The sequence below is a fragment of the Salmo trutta genome, chromosome 31 (assembly GCF_901001165.1).
Source record: "Salmo trutta chromosome 31, fSalTru1.1, whole genome shotgun sequence".
Classification (NCBI taxonomy): Eukaryota; Metazoa; Chordata; class Actinopteri; order Salmoniformes; family Salmonidae; genus Salmo; species Salmo trutta.
The window spans coordinates 41,813,478-41,833,767 of NC_042987.1; the positions used below are offsets into that span (position 1 = coordinate 41,813,478).

The 20,290-nt window shown below is 45.5% G+C and overlaps 1 protein-coding gene across 1 annotated transcript in view; it reads right to left on the reverse strand.

The window, feature by feature from the left end:
* Window positions 1–20,290, reverse strand: part of LOC115169224 (piezo-type mechanosensitive ion channel component 2-like) — a 186,800-nt gene that overhangs the window by 160,606 nt on the left and 5,904 nt on the right. Inside the window, 2 exon segments of the mRNA XM_029724697.1 lie at window positions 9,425–9,550; window positions 18,138–18,233. Coding sequence (XP_029580557.1) covers window positions 9,425–9,550; window positions 18,138–18,233 — 222 coding nt within the window.

Below are 20,290 nucleotides of genomic sequence, written 5' to 3' on the forward strand. Positions count from 1 at the left end.
GCTGTGTTTCCCTGCAGGTAGGACGTTTCTCTGCAGGTAGGGCTGTGTTTCTCTGCAGGTAGGGCTGTGTTTCTCTGCAGGTAGGGCTGTGTTTCTCTGCAGGTAGGGCTATGTTTCTCTGCAGGTAGGGCTATGTTTCTCTGCAGGTAGGGCTGTGTTTCTCTGCAGGTAGGGCTGTGTTTCTCTGCAGGTAGGGCTGTGTTTCTCTGCAGGTAGGGCTGTGTTTCTCTGCAGGTAGGGCTGTGTTTCTCTGCAGGTAGAGCTGTGTTTCTCTGCAGGTAGGGCTGTGTTTCTCTGCAGGTAGGGCTGTGTTTCTCTGCAGGTAGGGCTGTGTTTCTCTGCAGGTAGAGCTGTGTTTCTCTGCAGGTAGGGCTTTGTTTCCCTGCAGGTAGGACGTTTCTCTGCAGGTAGGGCTGTGTTTCTCTGCAGGTAGGGCTGTGTTTCTCTGCAGGTAGGGCTGTGTTTCTCTGCAGGTAGCTCTGTGTTTCTCTGCAGGTAGGGCTGTGTTTCTCTGCAGGTAGGGCTGTGTTTCTCTGCAGGTAGGGCTGTGTTTCTCTGCAGGTAGGACGTTTCTCTGCTACCTGAAGTGTTCCTGATCGCCGTTGTGTATTTCAAGACACATTTCCAGTTATTCTATTATTTTCTATTCACCTCATACAGGAAATGACCCACGGCTGATAATGCCTTAGTTCCAGAGAAAACACATCATCACATTGTGACTGGAGACTACAGACTAATCTAGACTAATGACAAATCAATGTGGAGGTTTATTAGGTGAGTAGTTAGATGTTGAATATCCTACTGATGGTAGTGTTGTTGTGGAGACCGTTGAAATAGGGCTCCTGAGTGGCGCAGTGGTCTGCATCTCAGTGCAAGAGGCATCACTACAGACCCTGGTTCGATTCCAGTCTGTATCACAACCGGCCGTGATTGGGAGTCCCATAGGGCGGTGCACAATTGGCCCAGCGTCGTCTTCGTTTGGCTCATTGTAAATAAGCATTTGTAGACCTGTGTGGCTCAGTTGGTAGAGCATGGTGTTTGCAACGCCAGGGTTGTGGGTTTGATTCCCATGGGGGACCAGTACGGGGAAAATAATGTATGAAATGTATGCATTCACTACTGTAAGTTGCTCTGGATAAGAGCGTCTGCTAAATGACTTAAAAAATAATAAGAATAAAAATAAATAGAATCTCCACCCATTATGACCTGAATGGGGAGGTCAGCTCTATACATTCCATCTCTATGGTTCAGACACTACAGAGGCAGACAGTCTTATACCAACAACTCAACACAGACACATCTTTCTTCTGACAGGTCTTAGTCATTTTAGGCTACCTCTTCTCGCTCTACAAATTGGTGCTCTCTCTCTCTCTCTCTCTCTCTCACTCTGCCTCTCTCTCTCTCTCTGTCTCTCACTGTCTCTCTCTCTCTCTCTCTCTCTCTCTCTCTCTCACTCTGCCTCTCTCTCTCTCTCTGTCTCTCACTGTCTCTCTCTCTCTCTCTCTCTTTCTCTCTCTCACTCTGCCTCTCTCTCTCTCTCTGTCTCTCACTGTCTCTCTCACTCTCTTTCTGTCTCTCAATTTCAATGTCATTTTAAGGGCATTATTGGCATGGGAAACACATGTTAACATTGCCATAGCAAGTGTAGTAGATAAAAAAATGTTAGAACCTCATTAACATGACACTACAACATTCTATAACAGCCATGTTATCTCCCCATTAACATGACACTACAACATTCTATAACAGCCATGTTAGAACCCCATTAACATGACACTACAACATTCTATAACAGCCATGTTAGAACCCAATTAACATGACACTAAAACATTCTATAACAGCCATGTTAGAACCCCATTAACATGACAATACAACATTCTATAACAGCCATGTTAGAACCCCATTAACATGACACTACAACATTCTATAACAGCCATGTTAACTCCCCATTAACATGACACTACAACATTCTATAACAGCCATGTTAGAACCCCATTAACACTACAACATTCTATAACAGCCATGTTAGAACCCCATTAACATGACACTACAACATTCTATAACAGCCATGTTAGAACCCCATTAACACGACACTACAACATTCTATAACAGTCATGTTAGAACCCCATTAACATGGCAGAACAACATTCTATAACAGCTATGTTAGAACCTCATTAGCATCATAACACAGCATTGTGCATGCAACATGTCTTAGGGTAATGTGAGGGGAATTAAGCCTCATCCAGGATAGCTAGCAGAGGGAAGGGATTTATTTTCCAAATTATATACTGTCAATACACACCACATATTTATATTCTGATTCTGACACTGTTCAGTCTAATACAGTTGAAGTGGGAAGTTTACAAACACCTTAGCCAAATACATTTAAACTCAGTTTTTCACAATTTCTGACATTTAATCCTAGTAAACATTCCCCTGTCTTAGGTCAGTTATGATCACCACTTTATTTTAAGAATGTGAAATGTCAGAATAATAGTAGAGAGAATGACTTATTTCAGCTTTTATTTCTTTCATCACATTCCCAGTGGGTCAGAAGTTTACATACACTCAATTAGTATTTGGTAGCACTGCCTTTAAATTGTTTAACTTGGGTCAAACGTTTCGGGTAGCCTTCCACAAGCTTCCCACAATAAGTTGGGTGAATTTCGGCCCATTCCTTCTGACAGAGCTGGTGTAACTGAGTCAGGTTTGTAGGCCTCCTTGCTCGCACATGCTTTTTCAGTTATGCCCACAAATGTTCTATAGGATTGAGGTCAGGGCTTGTGATGGCCACTCGAATACCTTGACTTTGTTGTCCTTAAGCCATTTTGCCACAACTTTGGAAGTATGTTTGGGGTCATTGTCCATTTGGAAGACCCATTTGCGACCAAGCTTTAACTTCCTGACTTATGTCTTGAGATGTTGCTTCAATATATCCACATAGTTTTCCTCCCTCATGATGCCATCAATTTTGTGAAGTCCACCAGTCCCTCCTGCAGCAAAGCACCCCCACAACATGATGCTGCCACCCCCGTGCTTCACGGTTGGGATGGTGTTCTTCGGCTTGCAAGCCTCCCCCTTTTTCCCCCAAACATTACGATGTCATTATGGCCAAACAGTTATATTTTTGTTTCATCAGACCAGAGGACATTTCTCCAAAAAGTACGATCTTTGTCCCCATGTGCAGTTGCAAACCGTAGTCTGGCTTTTTTATGGCGGTTTTGGAGCAGTAGCTTCTTCCTTGCTGAGCGGCCTTTCAGGTTATGTCGATATAGGACCTGTTTTACTGTGGATATAGATACTTTGGTACCTGTTTCCTCCAGCATCTTCACAAGGTCCTTTACTGTTGTTCTGGGACTGATTTGCACTTTTCGCACCAAAGTACGTTCATCTCTAGGAGACAGAACACGTCTCCTTCCTGAGCGGTGTGATGGCTGCGTGGTCCCATGGAGTTTATACTTGCGTACTATTGTTTGTACCAATGAATGTGGTACCTTCAGGCGTTTGGAAATTTCTCTCAAGGATGAACCAGACTTGTGGAGGTCCACAATTTTTTTCTGAGGTCTTGGCTGATTTCTTTTGATTTTCCCATGATGTCAAGCAAAGAGGCACTGCGTTTGAAGGTAGGCATTGAAATACATCCACAGGTAAACCTCGAATTGACTCAAAAGATTTCAATTAGCCTAACAGAAGATTCTAAAGCCATGACATCATTTTCTGGAATTTTCCAAGCTGTTTAAAGGCACAGTCAACTTAGTGTATGTAAACTTCTGATTCACTGGAATTGTGATACAGTGAATTAGAAGTGAAATAATCTGTCTGTAAACAATTGTTGGAAAAATTACCTGTATCCTGCGCCAAGTAGATGTCCTAACCGACTTGCCAAAACTATAGTTTGTTAACAAGAAATGTGTGGAGTGGTTGAAAAACATGTTTTAATGACTCCGACCTAAGTGTATGTAAACTTCCGACTTCAATTGTATATCTACCCTGTATTGTTATTTGAACTCATTCTGACATTTCTTGATTTCCTGGTTTGATTTTTTTTATTATTTCTGTATTTGCTAGACATTCTACTACACTGTTGGTGCTAGTAACATAAGCATTTCGCTGCCCCTGCTATAACAACTGCAGATCTGTGTACATGAGCAATAAACTTTGGTGGTCTAGTGCTGTTTTCCACTGAGACCAGAGCGATTTGAGGCTAGGTGAGATATGGTTATTAAAACACCTGTTCTGAAACTAAATTAAAATTCCCTGAATAATTTGTAATCCATTTTTATTAATTGAGCCATCATTTTATGATATGTACTGATCCTGAAATATAATTTATCCTGTCAGACTACTGGCTTTACACTGTCAGACTACCGGCTTTACACTGTCAGACTACCGGCTTTACACTGTCAGACTACTGGCTTTACCCTGTCAGACTACTGGCTTTACCCTGTCAGACTACTGGCTATGCACTGTCAGACTACTGGCTTTATCCTGTCAGACTACTGGCTTTACCCTGTCAGACTACTGGCTATACCCTGTCAGACTACTGGCTATACCCTGTCAGACTACTGGCTTTACCCTGTCAGACTACTGGTTTTACCCTGTCAGACTACTGGCTTTACCCTGTCAGACTACTGGCTATGCACTGTCAGACTACTGGCTTTATGCTGTCAGACTACTGGCTTTACCCTGTCAGACTACTGGTTTTACCCTGACAGACTACTGGCTTTACCCTGTCAGACTACTGGCTTTACCCTGTCAGACTACTGGCTTTACCCTGTCAGACTACTGGCTTTACGCTGTCAGACTACTGGCTTTACCCTGTCAGACTACCGGCTTTACCCTGTCAGACTACTGGCTTTACCCTGTCAGACTACTGGCTTTACCCTGTCAGACTACTGGCTTTACCCTGTCAGACTACTGGCTTTACGCTGTCAGACTACTGGCTTTACCCTGTCAGACTACTGGCTTTATGCTGTCAGACTACCGGCTTTACCCTGTCAGACTACTGGCTTTACGCTGTCAGACTACTGGCTTTACCCTGTCAGACTACTGGCTTTACCCTGTCAGACTACTGGCTTTACCCTGTCAGACTACTGGCTTTATCCTGTCAGACTACCGGCTTTACCCTGTCAGACTACTGGCTTTACCCTGTCAGACTACTTGCTTTACCCTGTCAGACTACTTGCTTTACCCTGTCAGACTACTGGCTTTACGCTGTCAGACTACCGGCTTTACCCTGTCAGACTACCGGCTTTACCCTGTCAGACTACCGGCTTTACCCTGTCAGACTACCGGCTTTACCCTGTCAGACTACTGGCTTTACCCTGTCAGACTACCGGCTTTACCCTGTCAGACTACTGGCTTTACGCTGTCAGACTACTGGCTTTACCCTGTCAGACTACTGGCTTTACACTGTCAGACTACTGGCTTTACCCTGTCAGACTACTGGCTTTATCTTGTCAGACTACCGGCTTTACCCTGTCAGACTACTGGCTTTACCCTGTCAGACTACTGGCTTTACCCTGTCAGACTACTGTCTTTATCCTGTCAGACTACCGGCTTTACCCTGTCAGACTACTGGCTTTACCCTGTCAGACTACCGGCTTTACCCTGTCAGACTACTGGCTTTACCCTGTCAGACTACTGGCTTTACGCTGTCAGACTACTGGCTTTACCCTGTCAGACTACAGGCTTTACCCTGTCAGACTACCGGCTTTACCCTGTCAGACTACTGGCTTTACCCTGTCAGACTACTGGCTTTACCCTGTCAGACTACTGTCTTTACCCTGTCAGACTACTGGCTTTACCCTGTCAGACTACTGGCTTTACCCTGTCAGACTACCGGCTTTACCCTGTCAGACTACTGGCTTTACCCTGTCAGACTACTGGCTTTACCCTGTCAGACTACTGGCTTTACCCTGTCAGACTACCGGCTTTACCCTGTCAGACTACTGTCTTTACCCTGTCAGACTACTGGCTTTACCCTGTCAGACTACTGGCTTTACCCTGTCAGACTACTGGCTTTACCCTGTCAGACTACTGGCTTTACCCTGTCAGACTACTGGCTTTACGCTGTCAGACTACTGGCTTTATCCTGTCAGACTACTGGCTTTATCCTGTCAGACTACTGGCTTTATCCTGTCAGACTACTGGCTATACCCCGACAGACTACTGGCTTTACTGAGCGCTCCAGTGAGTCCAGGGCTAACTATTCACACCCAACACCTCCACAAAATGTATCGCTCACATCGTTTCCCTTTACAGGCAGTAAACTTTGTCATCGTTTCCCTTTACAGGCAGTAAACGCTGTCATCGTTTCCCTTTACAGGCAGTAAACGCTGTCATTGTTTCCATTTACAGGCAGTAAACGCTGTCATCGTTTCCCTTTACAAGCAGTAAACGTTGTCATCGTTTCCCTTACAGGCAGTAAACGTTTCCCTGATTCCGCCTGCTTCCATGGCAGGCTCTTATCTCCTGCCACTATTTCGTCCGAAGTCCAGGATATTCTCTCTCTAAGCTCCTCCAAAGACCAGGATGCCATTACCTCCCGGGCACGCTGCTTGGTCCTTTGTTGATGGGATATTCTGTCACGTTCGTTGTAATAATGAATGTCGGACCAAGGCGCAGCGAATGTCGAGTTCCACATGATTTATTAGAAAGTGAAACTTAGCAACGACAAAAACAAATAAACAATAAACTAGTAACGAACCTTGACTAACAGAGAATGCTACGTGCACTAACTCAAAATACACAAACAATATCCAATAACCCACAGGTGTAAAAAATTCTACTTAAGTATGATCCCCAATTAGAGACAACAATAACCAGCTGCCTCTAATTGGGAATCATACAAATCACCAACATAGAAAATCAAACCTAGAACCCCACATAGAAATAAATAAACTAGATCAACCCCCAGTCACGCCCCGACCTACTCTACCATAGAAAATAAGAGCTCTCTATGGTCAGGACGTGACAAAACGTTGTCCTTGTTTCCCTTTACAGGCAGTAAAAGTTGTCATTTTTCCTACATTTACATAATATTTTGGTAATTTAGCAGACACTCAGTCAGATCGACTTACAGTCAGAGCGACTTACAGTCATAGCATGCAACTAAGGTAAGTATTCCTTCCTCGTCTCAAAAAAGAGATATTAACAGCACTCTGCCTCATCCACTGAATGTACTGTATGTGAGAACAGGTCAGATAGTAACAGTATGGGAGAACAGGTCAGATAGTAACAGTATGGGAGAACAGGTCAGATAGTAACGGTATGGGAGAACAGGTCAGATAGTAACAGTATGTGAGAACAGGTCAGATAGTAACAGTATGGGAGAACAGGTCAGATAGTAACAGTATGGGAGAACAGGTCAGATAGTAACGGTATGGGAGAACAGGTCAGATAGTAACAGTATGAAGAACAGGTCAGATAGTAACGGTATGGGAGAACAGGTCAGATAGTAACGGTATGGGAGAACAGGTCAGATAGTAACGGTATGGAAGAACAGTATGGGAGAACAGGTCAGATAGTAACAGTATGGAAGAACAGGTCAGATAGTAACAGTATGAAGAACAGGTCAGATAGTAACAGTATGGAAGAACAGTATGAAGAACAGGTCAGATAGTAACAGTATGGGAGAACAGGTCAGATTGTAACAGTATGTGAGAACAGGTCAGATATTAACAGTATGGGAGAACAGGTCAGATAGTAACAGTATGAAGAACAGGTCAGATAGTAACAGTATGAAGAACAGGTCAGATAGTAACAGTATGGAAGAACAGGTCAGATAGTAACAGTATGGAAGAACAGGTCAGATATTAACAGTATGGAAGAACAGGTCAGATAGTAACAGTATGGGAGAACAGGTCAGATAGTAACAGTATGGAAGAACAGGTCAGATAGTAACAGTATGGGAGAACAGGTCAGATAGTAACAGTATGGAAGAACAGGTCAGATAGTAACAGTATGGGAGAACAGGTCAGATAGTAACAGTATGGGAGAACAGGTCAGATAGTAACAGTATGGGAGAACAGGTCAGATAGTAACAGTATGGGAGAACAGGTCAGATAGTAACAGTATGGGAGAACAGGTCAGATAGTAACAGTATGAAGAACAGGTCAGATAGTAACAGTATGGGAGAACAGGTCAGATAGTAACGGTATGGGAGAACAGGTCAGATAGTAACAGTATGTGAGAACAGGTCAGATAGTAACAGTATGGGAGAACAGGTCAGATAGTAACAGTATGGGAGAACAGGTCAGATAGTAACGGTATGAAGAACAGGTCAGATAGTAACAGTATGTGAGAACAGGTCAGATAGTAACAGTATGGAAGAACAGGTCAGTTGGACTGACTACATACCTCACATTAACACTTCCTGGAGATAGCCAGCGGTATGCGGTGTACTGTTCTGGTTAGTATAAGATGTTATTTGAGAAAACATGTGTTACCCTTCTCTGCCTTGGATCCTATCGTTCCTTGCATTGGTGGCGAGTACATGTCCTGACTGAAACTAATCTATCCTCAGGAGAGACAGAGGAGAGCTACACCTGTACTGAGGCATACCACCCTGCATTCCACTGCTGGCTTGCCTCTGAAGCTAAGCAGGGTTGGTCCTGATCAGTCCCTGGATGGGAGACGAGATGCTGCTGCAAGTGGTGTTGGAGGGCCAGTAGGAGGCACTCTTTCCTCTGGTCTAAAAAAATATCCCAATGCCCCAGGGCAGTGATTGGGGACACTGCCCTGTGTAGAGTGCCGTCTTTCGGATGGGATGTTAAACGGGTGTCCTGACTCTCTGAGGTCATTAAAAATCCCATTGTACTTATTGTAAGAGTAGGGGTGTTAACCCTGGTGTCCTGGCTAAATTCCCAATCTGATTGGCTCATTCATCTCAATGGAACACCATCTCAATGCTGAGGGTCAAAAGTCAGGCATCAAGCTACACATATACTGGACAGGAAGTGAATAGAACAGCTGTTGTTGTGGTCAAGCCCGATTCCATTTCAGTCATTTATCCAGAGCGACTGATAGGAGCAATTCGGGTTAAGTGTCTGGCTCATCGACAGGTTTTTCACCTCGTCGGCTCTGGGATTTGAACCAGCCGCCCTACTATAGGGTAACCCCGAACCCCACTGTGTTGCCGAATATATTTGTCCTTTCCAGAATGGTTACATGAACTAACCAGGCCAGCATAGCTCGGCTCAGTTTGGCCCTATGGTGTAAATTAGGCATAAGGTGTGAAGTTACTCACAGTTTAGGCGGGAGTAAACAGAGTTAGGGTTAAATCAGGGTACAGACTCAGTACTAACAGTTTAGACGGGGGTAAACAGAGTTAGGGTTAAATCAGGGTACAGACTCAGTACTAACAGTTTAGACGGGGGTAAACAGAGTTAGGGTTAAATCAGGGTACAGACTCAGTACTCACAGTTGAAGGCGGGGTCTATGTTGTTCCCGGCCAGTAGGCTGTTGACAGTGATCTGATAGATGATGTGGAAGAGCAGGAAGCTGAGACTGCTGAAGCACAGGGACATGAGCAGGCGCCCCGTGTGGCCTGGAGGAGAAGGAGATCAGACTTTGGACCTGTATGTGACATCTATTACTGACATTCACCATATGTGACTTCAATAAACACTATATTCTCCCAGGCATGAATTTAAAAGGGATGGACTGATATAAAGAATATGGTGGAAATGCCCTCCAACCCTACTACAGCATACTGCAGCACACTGCAGCACACTACAGCACTCTACAACAAACTACAGCACACTACAGCACACTACAGCACTCTACAGCACACTACAGCACACTACAGCAGACTACAGCACTCTACAGCACACTACAGCAGACTACAGCACACTACAGCACACTACAGCACACTACAGCAGACTACAGCACTCTACAGCACACTACAGCACAATACAGCACACTACAACACACTACAGCACTCTACAGCACACTACAGCACACTGCAGCAGACTGCAGCACACTGCAGCAGACTACAGCACACTACAGCACTCTACAGCACACTACAGCAGACTACAGCACACTACAGCACACTACAGCAGACTACAGCACACTACAGCACACTACAGCACACTACAGCAGACTACAGCACACTACAGCACACTACAGCACACTACAGCATACTACAGCACAATACAGCATACTACAACCAATCCAGTGCATTTTAAATGAAATTGTTGAGTGGGAGAGAATGAACGAGTTCAGTCAGTAGGGAGAAGTGGGAAGAAGAGGATGAAACAGAATCACGAAATGAAGGAAGGTAATCTTCATCGCCTCAGGATCCCCATACTGCATATTGAGGATGAGAGAAAGAAAGAGACAGAGGGAGGGAAAGAGAGACTTAGAGAAAGAAAGAGAGAGAGAGAAAGAGAGACATATAGAGAGGGACAAAGAGAGAGAGACAGATAGAGGGAGGGAAGGAGAGAGAGACAGAGAGAGAGAGAAAGAGCGAGAGAGAGATAGAAAGAGAGAGGGATGGAAGGAGAGAGACAGAGAGAGAGAGACAAAGAGAGAACGAGAGAACGAGAGAGAGAGAGAGGGAAAGAGAGAGACTTAGAGAAAGAAAGAGAGAGAGAGAGAGAGAGACATATAGAGAGGGACAAAGAGAGAGAGAGAGATAGAGGGAGGGAAGGAGAGAGAGACAGAGAGAGAGAGAAAGAGAGAGATAGAAAGAGAGAGGGATGGAAGGAGAGAGACTGAGATAGAGAGAGAGAAAGAGAGAGACAAAGAGAGAACGAGAGAGAGAGAGAGATGGGGAGAAAGAAAATGCTCCACACATTTCCAGGGTTTTATTATTGACCTACAGGTATTTGGAATAATTGTTAGTTGTTATGATGCTTGAGTAACAGGAGCAGTGTATGGGAGGTGAGTCAGTAACAGTGTCCTGTCCAGGGGGTGTCCTGTACATCAAGCTGTCTCACTACAGAAACAGGGGATAGACTAGTGTCCTGTCCAGGGGGTGTACTGGTACATCAAGCTGTCTCACTACAGAAACAGGAGATAGACTAGTGTCCTGTCCAGGGGGTGTACTGGTACATCAAGCTGGCTCACTACAGAAACAGGAGATAGACTAGTGTCCTGTCCAGGGGGTATACTGGTACATCAAGCTGTCTCACTACAGAAACAGGAGATAGACTAGTGTCCTGTCCAGGGGGTGTCCTGGTACATCAAGCTGTCTCACTACAGAAACAGGAGATAGACTAGTGTCCTGTCCAGGGGGTGTCCTGGTACATCAAGCTGTCTCACTACAGAAACAGGATATAGACTAGTGTCCTGTACATCAAGCTGTCTCGCTACAGAAACAGGAGATAGACTAGTGTCCTGTCCAGGGGGTGTCCTGGTACATCAAGCTGTCTCACTACAGAAACAGGATATAGACTAGTGTCCTGTACATCAAGCTGTCTCACTACAGAAACAGGAGATAGACTAGTGTCCTGTCCAGGGGGTGTCCTGGTACATCAAGCTGTCTCACTACAGAAACAGGATATAGACTAGTGTCCTGTCCAGGGGGTGTCCTGTACATCAAGCTGTCTCACTACAGAAACAGGAGATAGACTAGTGTCCTGTCCAGGGGGTGTCCTGGTACATCAAGCTGTCTCACTACAGAAACAGAAGATAGACTAGTGTCCTGTCCAGGGGGTGTACTGTACATCAAGCTGTCTCTCTACAGAAACAGGAGATAGACTAGTTTCCTGTCCAGGGGGTGTCCTGTACATCAAGCTGTCTCACTACAGAAACAGGATATAGACTAGTGTCCTGTCCAGGGGGTGTACTGGTACATCAAGCTGTCTCACTACAGAAACAGGAGATAGACTAGTGTCCTGTCCAGGGGGTGTCCTGGTACATCAAGCTGTCTCACTACAGAAACAGGATATAGACTAGTGTCCAGGGGGTGTACTGGTACATCAAGCTGTCTCACTACAGAAACAGGATCTTAATTTGAGCCTGTTTGAGACATTATTATGTGGATTATAATTAATAGAAATGTTTGTAGGGGTTGACACATTTTTCATTAGGGCATATCAAGTTTTATATTTCAAAGTGGAAATTACAAACTTTAGAAGCCTTTTTTTAAAACTCAAATAGACTACAAGTTTGTATTTTCCTGCTGTGCCGGAAAATCCTCAGCAACAAAAGAGTGATCAAATGAAAATCCACCTATGGGCTACTCTTATGGTCTCTCCTCCAGAAAGAGGAAATAGGTAACCTGTTCACCTGGATACATATGAGCTCTGGTCTGACGGACTGACAGATATCCAGTAATCCTTCCACACAGAGCAGCAAGCAGCAACAGCCCCAAACAGTTACATTAAATGCAATGCATCCTTACTGGGAACACTTAGGACTTTAATATGCTATGGCCCCATGGGAACACTTAGGACTTTAATATGCTATGGCCCCATGGGAACACTTAGGACTTTAATATGCTGTGTTACCATGGGAACCCTTAGGACTTTAATATGCTGTGTTACCATGGGAACACTTAGGACTTTAACATGCTATGTCACCATGGGAACACTTAGCACTTTAATATGCTATGTTACCATGGGAACACTTAGGACTTTAATATGCTATGTTACCATGGGAACACTTAGCACTTTAATATGCTATGTTACCATAGGAACACTTAGCACTTTAATATGCTATGTTACCATGGGAACACTTAGGACTTTAATATGCTATGTTACCATGGGAACCCTTAGGACTTTAATATGCTATGTCACCATGGGAACATGTAGGACTTTAATATGCTATGTTACCATGGGAACACTTGGGACTTTAATATGCTATGTTACCATGGGAACACTTAGGACTTTAATATGCTATGTTACCATGGGAACACTTAGGACTTTAATATGCTATGTTACCATGGGAACCCTTAGGACTTTAATATGCTATGTCACCATGGGAACATGTAGGACTTTAATATGCTATGTTACCATGGGAACACTTAGGATTTTAATATGCTATGTTACCATGGGAACACTTAGGACTTTAACATGCTATGTTACCATGGGAACACTTAGGACTTTAATATGCTATGTTACCATGGGAACACTTAGGACTTTAATATGCTGTGTTACCATGGGAACACTTAGGACTTTAATATGCTATGGCACCATGGGAACACTTAGGACTTTAATATGCTATGGCACCACGTCCTTAATCATCTTATTCCTGGCCTAGGTGTGTGTGTGTGTGTGTGTGTGTGTGTGTGTGTGTGTGTGTGTGTGTGTGTGTGTGTATGTGTGCACATGTTTGACAGTACCATCGAGCAGCAAGTGGGGACTGCTAACCTTAATAAATACTACCTACCAACATCTCTCCTAGCCAGGCTTATTAAATACTACCTACCAGCATCTCTCCTAGCCAGTCTTATTAAATACTACCTACCAACATCTCTACTAACCAGTCTTATTAAATACTACCTACCAACATCTCTACTAGCCAGTCTTATTAAATACTACCTACCAACATCTCTATTAAATACTACCTACCAACATCTCTCCTAGCCAGCCTTATTAAATACTACCTACCAACATCTCTACTAACCAGTCTTATTAAATACTACCTACCAACATCTCTACTAGCCAGTCTTATTAAATACTACCTACCAACATCTCTCCTAGCCAGCCTTATTAAATACTACCTACCAACATCTCTCCTAGCCAGCCTTATTAAATACTACCTACCAACATCTCTACTAACCAGTCTTATTAAATACTACCTACCAACATCTCTACTAGCCAGTCTTATTAAATACTACCTACCAACATCTCTCCTAGCCAGCCTTATTAAATACTACCTACCAACATCTCTACTAACCAGCCTTATTAAATACTACCTACCAACATCTCTCCTAACCAGCCTTATTAAATACTACCTACCAACATCTCTCCTAACCAGCCTTATTAAATACTACCTACCAACATCTCTCCTAGCCAGCCTTATTAAATACTACCTACCAACATCTCTACTAACCAGTCTTATTAAATACTACCTACCAACATCTCTACTAACCAGTCTTATTAAATACTACCTACCAACATCTCTATTAAATACTACCTACCAACATCTCTACTAACCAGTCTTATTAAATACTACCTACCAGCATCTCTCCTAGCCAGCCTTATTAAATACTACCTACCAACATCTCTACTAGCCAGTCTAATTAGGTCCCTCTCCTCACAATGAACAAATAAGGTTCCGCCATGATGGATTTTCCACCTTTTTCAATTGTGAAAAAAACACTTAAAACACTACTCCTTTCGCACCGAAAAAACTGATTTGCTCGAAACTTGATATATTGCATCCATGGACCAATGTAATATTATCCAGGCTAGGATTTCAAACAACACGGGCCGTACTCACCAATAGACAATCACACGGGTGTAGTCTGGCACCTAAATGCATTTAAATCAGACACAGATATTCGTATTGTCACAAAACTTGGTACACATGTTCCAAACACTGTCAAGATTTAACATATCTAAGCACATTCAGATCGACCACACGGTGGCGCTATAACAGACACACGTTTGACTCAGAGTGATGAAATTTGGCACACATGCTCAGGGATATGAATCTAGCTGTTCGAGTACTGATATTTGGCAAGTGTGATAAGGAGTACAGAAGTAGTTCATCATATGTCAATGTGTCAAATATGTCCTGATGGTGGTGCTATGGGGCCAAAGCTTGAACCCCAGCAGACCAGGATGCTCAATAGAGTCGTTGTGTAGAGGATGGAGGATGGACCAGGATGTTCAATAGAGTCGTTGTGTAGAGGATGGAGGATGGACCAGGACCAGGATGCTCAATAGAGTCGTTGTATAGAGGATGGAGGATGGACCAGGATGCTCAATAGAGTCGTTGTGTAGAGGATGGGGGATGGACCAGGATGCTCAATAGAGTCGTTGTATAGAGGATGGGGGATGGACCAGGATGCTCAATAGAGTCGTTGTGTAGAGGATGGAGGATGGACCAGGATGCTCAATAGAGTCGTTGTGTAGAGGATGGAGGATGGACCAGGATGCTCAATAGAGTCGTTGTGTAGAGGATGGAGGATGGACCAGGATGCTCAATAGAGTCATTGTGTAGAGGATGGAGGTAGGACCAGGACCAGGATGCTCAATAGAGTCGTTGTGTAGAGGATGGGGGATGGACCAGGACCAGGATGCTCAATAGAGTCGTTGTGTAGAGGATGGAGGATGGACCAGGATGCTCAATAGAGTCGTTGTATAGAGGATGGAGGTAGGACCAGGATGCTCAATAGAGTCATTGTGTAGAGGATGGAGGATGGACCAGGACCAGGATGCTCAATAGAGTCGTTGTGTAGAGGATGGAGGTAGGACCAGGATGCTCAATAGAGTCGTTGTGTAGAGGATGGAGGTAGGACCAGGATGCTCAATAGAGTCGTTGTGTAGAGGATGGGGGATGGACCAGGATGCTCAATAGAGTCGTTGTGTAGAGGATGGAGGATGGACCAGGACCAGGACCAGGATGCTCAATAGAGTCGTTGTGTAGAGGATGGAGGATGGACCAGGACCAGGACCAGACCAGGATGCTCAATAGAGTCGTTGTGTAGAGGATGGAGGATGGACCAGGATGCTCAATAGAGTCGTTGTGTAGAGGATGGAGGATGGACCAGGACCAGGACCAGGACCAGGATGCTCAATAGAGTCGTTGTGTAGAGGATGGGGGTAGGACCCCAACAGGTAGAGCACCACATCTTTACAGGCAGAGGGGAGAACTATAATGTTGGACTGACCTATGTGACACTATGTGATCCTGAAGTCATCCATTCCCTGACATTACCTTTCAGAAGTCTTCTTCTCTCATTACCTATTGATGAGACGGTAAGTAGTACACTTTAAAGACTCTCCTCTCTCTCTCTCCTTCCTCCATACCGCTCTATCCCTCCATTCCATCATCCCTTCCTCCTTCCATCCCTCTCTCCTTCCCTATCTCCCTCCCTTCATCCCTTCTTCTCCCCTTCCTTCTAACCCTCTATTCCATCCTTCTCTCCTTTCATCTATTCTCACTTACTTCCTGACAGGCTGTTATTTCCCTCTCTCTCTCTCTCTCTCTCTCTCTCTCTCTCTCTCTCTCTCTCTCTCTCTCTCTCTCTCTCTCCCTCCTTCGTGTCCCTCCTGAGAGGACACACCGTCAGAGTCCTCTCCTCTGCTGAGCCAATCTAGCTGTATGTATTTGTTAAACATTGACGTGGTCTTTCCAGGAAGCACAGTGTTGAGTGGTTTAAGGTATGGTGGGTGGTGGGGGGGCGGGTTTCTAACCATCTTAACCATCCGGTTTACCATCCATCTGTGGTAAAGGAAGGAGTACCTCTCTCTAGGCTCCTTTCATGACCACAGTGCCACACTAAACCACACTGGACCAGAGGAGAGATCAAGAGGACGGTATTCTAAGTTAACCCAGAACTTATGTCATTAATTGGTCAGCTGCACGATTAAGTTCAGGACAACTTCTACATATGATACACTGAGCAGTGACCTCTTGGATCTCATTCTCTATTCAAAACAGCTGAGTAGCTTTTACATCAGTTCTCCTCATCTGAATTCTGAGAACCCCTCTCTTGATTAGGGCCAATTCAATTGAATAATACATGTTTTACATTTTAAATGTAACCTTTATTTAACTAGGCAAGTAAGTTAAGAACAAATTCTTATTTACAATGATGGCCTACCCCGGCCAAACCCGGACGACTCTGGGCCAATTGTGCGCCGCCCTACGGGGACTCCCAATCACGGCCCGGTTGTGATACAGCCTGGATACAAACCAGGGACTGTAGGGACGTCTCAAGCACTGAGATGCATTGTCTTAGACCGCTGCGCCACTCGGGAGCCCAAATAGGCAATACATTTCTCTCTTGGACAAACCATACAACCAGTGGCCAAATTAGCTGCATTATCCAATCATTTCCAAGCCTAATCTCTATTGGAGGGAAGGAAATTATGGAAAAACGATAGTTTAGTAAATGAGGATGAGGAGGTGGTAGAGGAGGTAGAGGAGGGGGAGGAGGGGGAGGAGGGGGAGGTAGAGGAGGTAGAGGAGGTAGAGGATGAGGTAGAGGAGGGTGGTAGAGGAGGTAGAGGAGGGGGAGGAGGGGGAGGAGGAGGTAGAGGAGGGGGAGGTAGAGGAGGGGGAGGAGGAGGTAGAGGAGGGGAGGTAGAGGAGGGGGAGGAGGAGGTAGAGGAGGTAGTAAATGAGGATGAGGAGGTGGTAGAGGAGGGGGAGGAGGGGAGGAGGAGGAGGAGGAGGTAGAGGAGGGGGAGGAGGGGGAGGAGGGGGAGGAGGAGGTAGAGGAGGGGGAGGAGGAGGTAGAGGAGGAGGTAGAGGAGGAGGTAGAGGAGGTAGAGGAGGAGGTAGAGGAGGGGGGAGGAGGAGGTAGAGGAGGGGGAGGAGTGGGAGGAGGAGGTAGAGGAGGGGGAGGTAGAGGAGGTGGTAGAGGAGGGGGAGGAGGGGGAGGAGGGGGAGGAGGGGGAGGAGGAGGTAGAGGAGGGGGAGGTAGAGGAGGTGGTAGAGGAGGGGGAGGAGGGGGAGGTAGAGGAGGTGGTAGAGGAGGGGGAGGAGGGGGAGGAGGAGGTAGAGGAGGGGGAGGTAGAGGAGGTGGTAGAGGAGGGGGAGGAGGGGAGGAGGGGGAGGAGGAGGGTAGAGGAGGGGGAGGTAGAGGAGGTGGTAGAGGAGGGGGAGGAGGGGGAGGAGGAGGTAGAGGAGGAGGGTAGAGGAGGGGGAGGAGGGGGAGGAGGAGGAGGTAGAGGAGGTAGAGGAGGGATAGGAGGTAGAGGAGGAGGTAGAGGAGGGGAGGAGGGGGAGGAGGAGGTAGAGGAGGTAGAGGAGGAGGTAGAGGAGGGGGAGGAGGGGGAGGAGGGGAGGAGGAGGTAGAGGAGGTAAAGGAGGTAGAGGAGGGGGAGGAGGGGGAGGAGGAGGTAGAGGAGGTAGAGGAGGTAGAGGAGGGGGAGGAGGGGGAGGAGGAGGTAGAGGAGGTAGAGGAGTTAGAGGAGGTAGTAAATGAGGATGAGGAGGTGGTAGATTAGGTAGAGGAGGGGGAGGAGGTGGTAGAGCGAAGAGGGTGATAGAGAAAGAGGGAGACTTACCCTGCATGGTTGTGCTGGTGGGCTCAGAGAAAAGTGGAATAAGGAGGAGGTAGATGAGGTAGATGAATGATAGCCCATTGTACCGGAACAAACAAGCTGTAACAGACACACACACACACACACACAGATATTAGTAATTGAATCAAAAGTAGTGACAGTAAAGAAAAAACAACACATTTAACATTCTTGAAATGTTGAGTTTCACACAGTATTGACCAGAGACATATAAAGACATAGATGAGATATCTGGACACGTCTGAACATGTACCATACAGATATCTGGACATGGCTGAACATGTACCATACAGATATCTCACATGGCTGAACATGTACCATACAGATATCTGGACATGTCTGAACAAGTACCATACATATATCTGGATATGGCTGAACATGTACCATACAGATATCTGGACATGTCTGAACATGTACCATACATATATCTGGATATGGCTGAACATGTACCATACAGATATCTGCACATGGCTGAACATGTACCATACAGATATCTCACATGGCTGAACATGTACCATACAGATATCTGGACATGGCTGAACATGTACCATACAGATATCTGGACATGGCTGAACATGTACCATACAGATATCTGGACATGGCTGAACATGTACCATACAGATATCTGGACATGGCTGAACATGTACCATACATATATCTGGACATGTACCATACAGATATCTGGACATGTCGGAACAAGTACCATACATATATCTGGATATGGCTGAACATGTACCATACAGATATCTGGACATGGCTGAACATGTACCATACAGATATCTGGACATGGCTGAACATGTACCATACAGATATCTGGACATGGCTGAATATGTACCATACATATATCTGGATATGGCTGAACATGTACCATACAGATATCTGGACATGGCTGAACATGTACCATACAGATATCTGGACATGGCTGAACATGTACCATACAGATATCTGCACATGGCTGAACATGTACCATACAGATATCTGGACATGTCTGAACATGTACCATACAGATATCTGGACATGTACCATACAGATATCTGGACATGTCTGAACATGTACCATACAGATATCTGGACATGGCTGAACATGTACCATACAGATATCTGCACATGGCTGAACATGTACCATACAGATATCTGGACATGGCTGAACATGTACCATACAGATATCTGGACATGGCTGAACATGTACCATACAGATATCTGGACATGGCTGAACATGTACCATACAGATATCTGGACATGTCTGAACATGTACCATACAGATATCTGGACATGGCTGAACATGGAACAATTAACATGCTGAGGTGGTCTACCATGTTAATAATGTGAACGATGAAACAGTGTCTGTTCTACCAGTAAATACAGGCAGTAGTGTTAATCACCCGGCACAGTCCCTGCAGCCGGACTATTTTCTCATGTTCAACCTGTTCTCCCCACTAAGCAACGAGTCGGAGTCTGAGGCCGAGCCTTCTCTGTTCTCTCCTCCACCCGTTACGGGGTCAGAGGCCGAGCCTTCTCTGGTCTCTCCTCCACCCGTTACGGGGTCAGAAGCCGAGCCTTCTCTGGTCTCTCCTCCACCCGTTACGGGGTCAGAGGCCGAGCCTTCTCTGGTCTCTCCTCCACCCGTTACGGGGTCAGAGGCCGAGCCTTCTCTGGGCTCTCCTCCACCCGTTACAGAGTCAGACGCCAAAGCCTCCCACCATTAGCTCTGACAAATTGAAAACCCCATGTAACTCCATTACCTGCAGTATTAGACTTAAAACGAATCATCCAGCGATCATACACTGTTTACCAGGGGGCAGGGCTACCGACGTTAAGGCTAATCTAAAGATGGTGCTGGCTAAAGCTAAAACTGGCGAGTGTAGAGAGTATAGAGATATGTTATCCACGTCGGCACCAACGATGTTAGATGAAACAGTCAGAGGTCACCAAGCGCAACATAGCTTCAGCGTGTAAATCAGCTAGAAAGATGTGTCGGCATCGAGTAATGTCTGGCCCCTCCCAGTTAGGGGGAGTGATGAGCTCTACAGCAGAGAGTCTCTGGCCCCTCCCAGTTAGGGGGAGTGATGAGCTCTACAGCAGAGAGTCTCTGGCCCCCTCCCAGTTAGGGGGAGTGATGAGCTCTACAGCAGAGAGTCT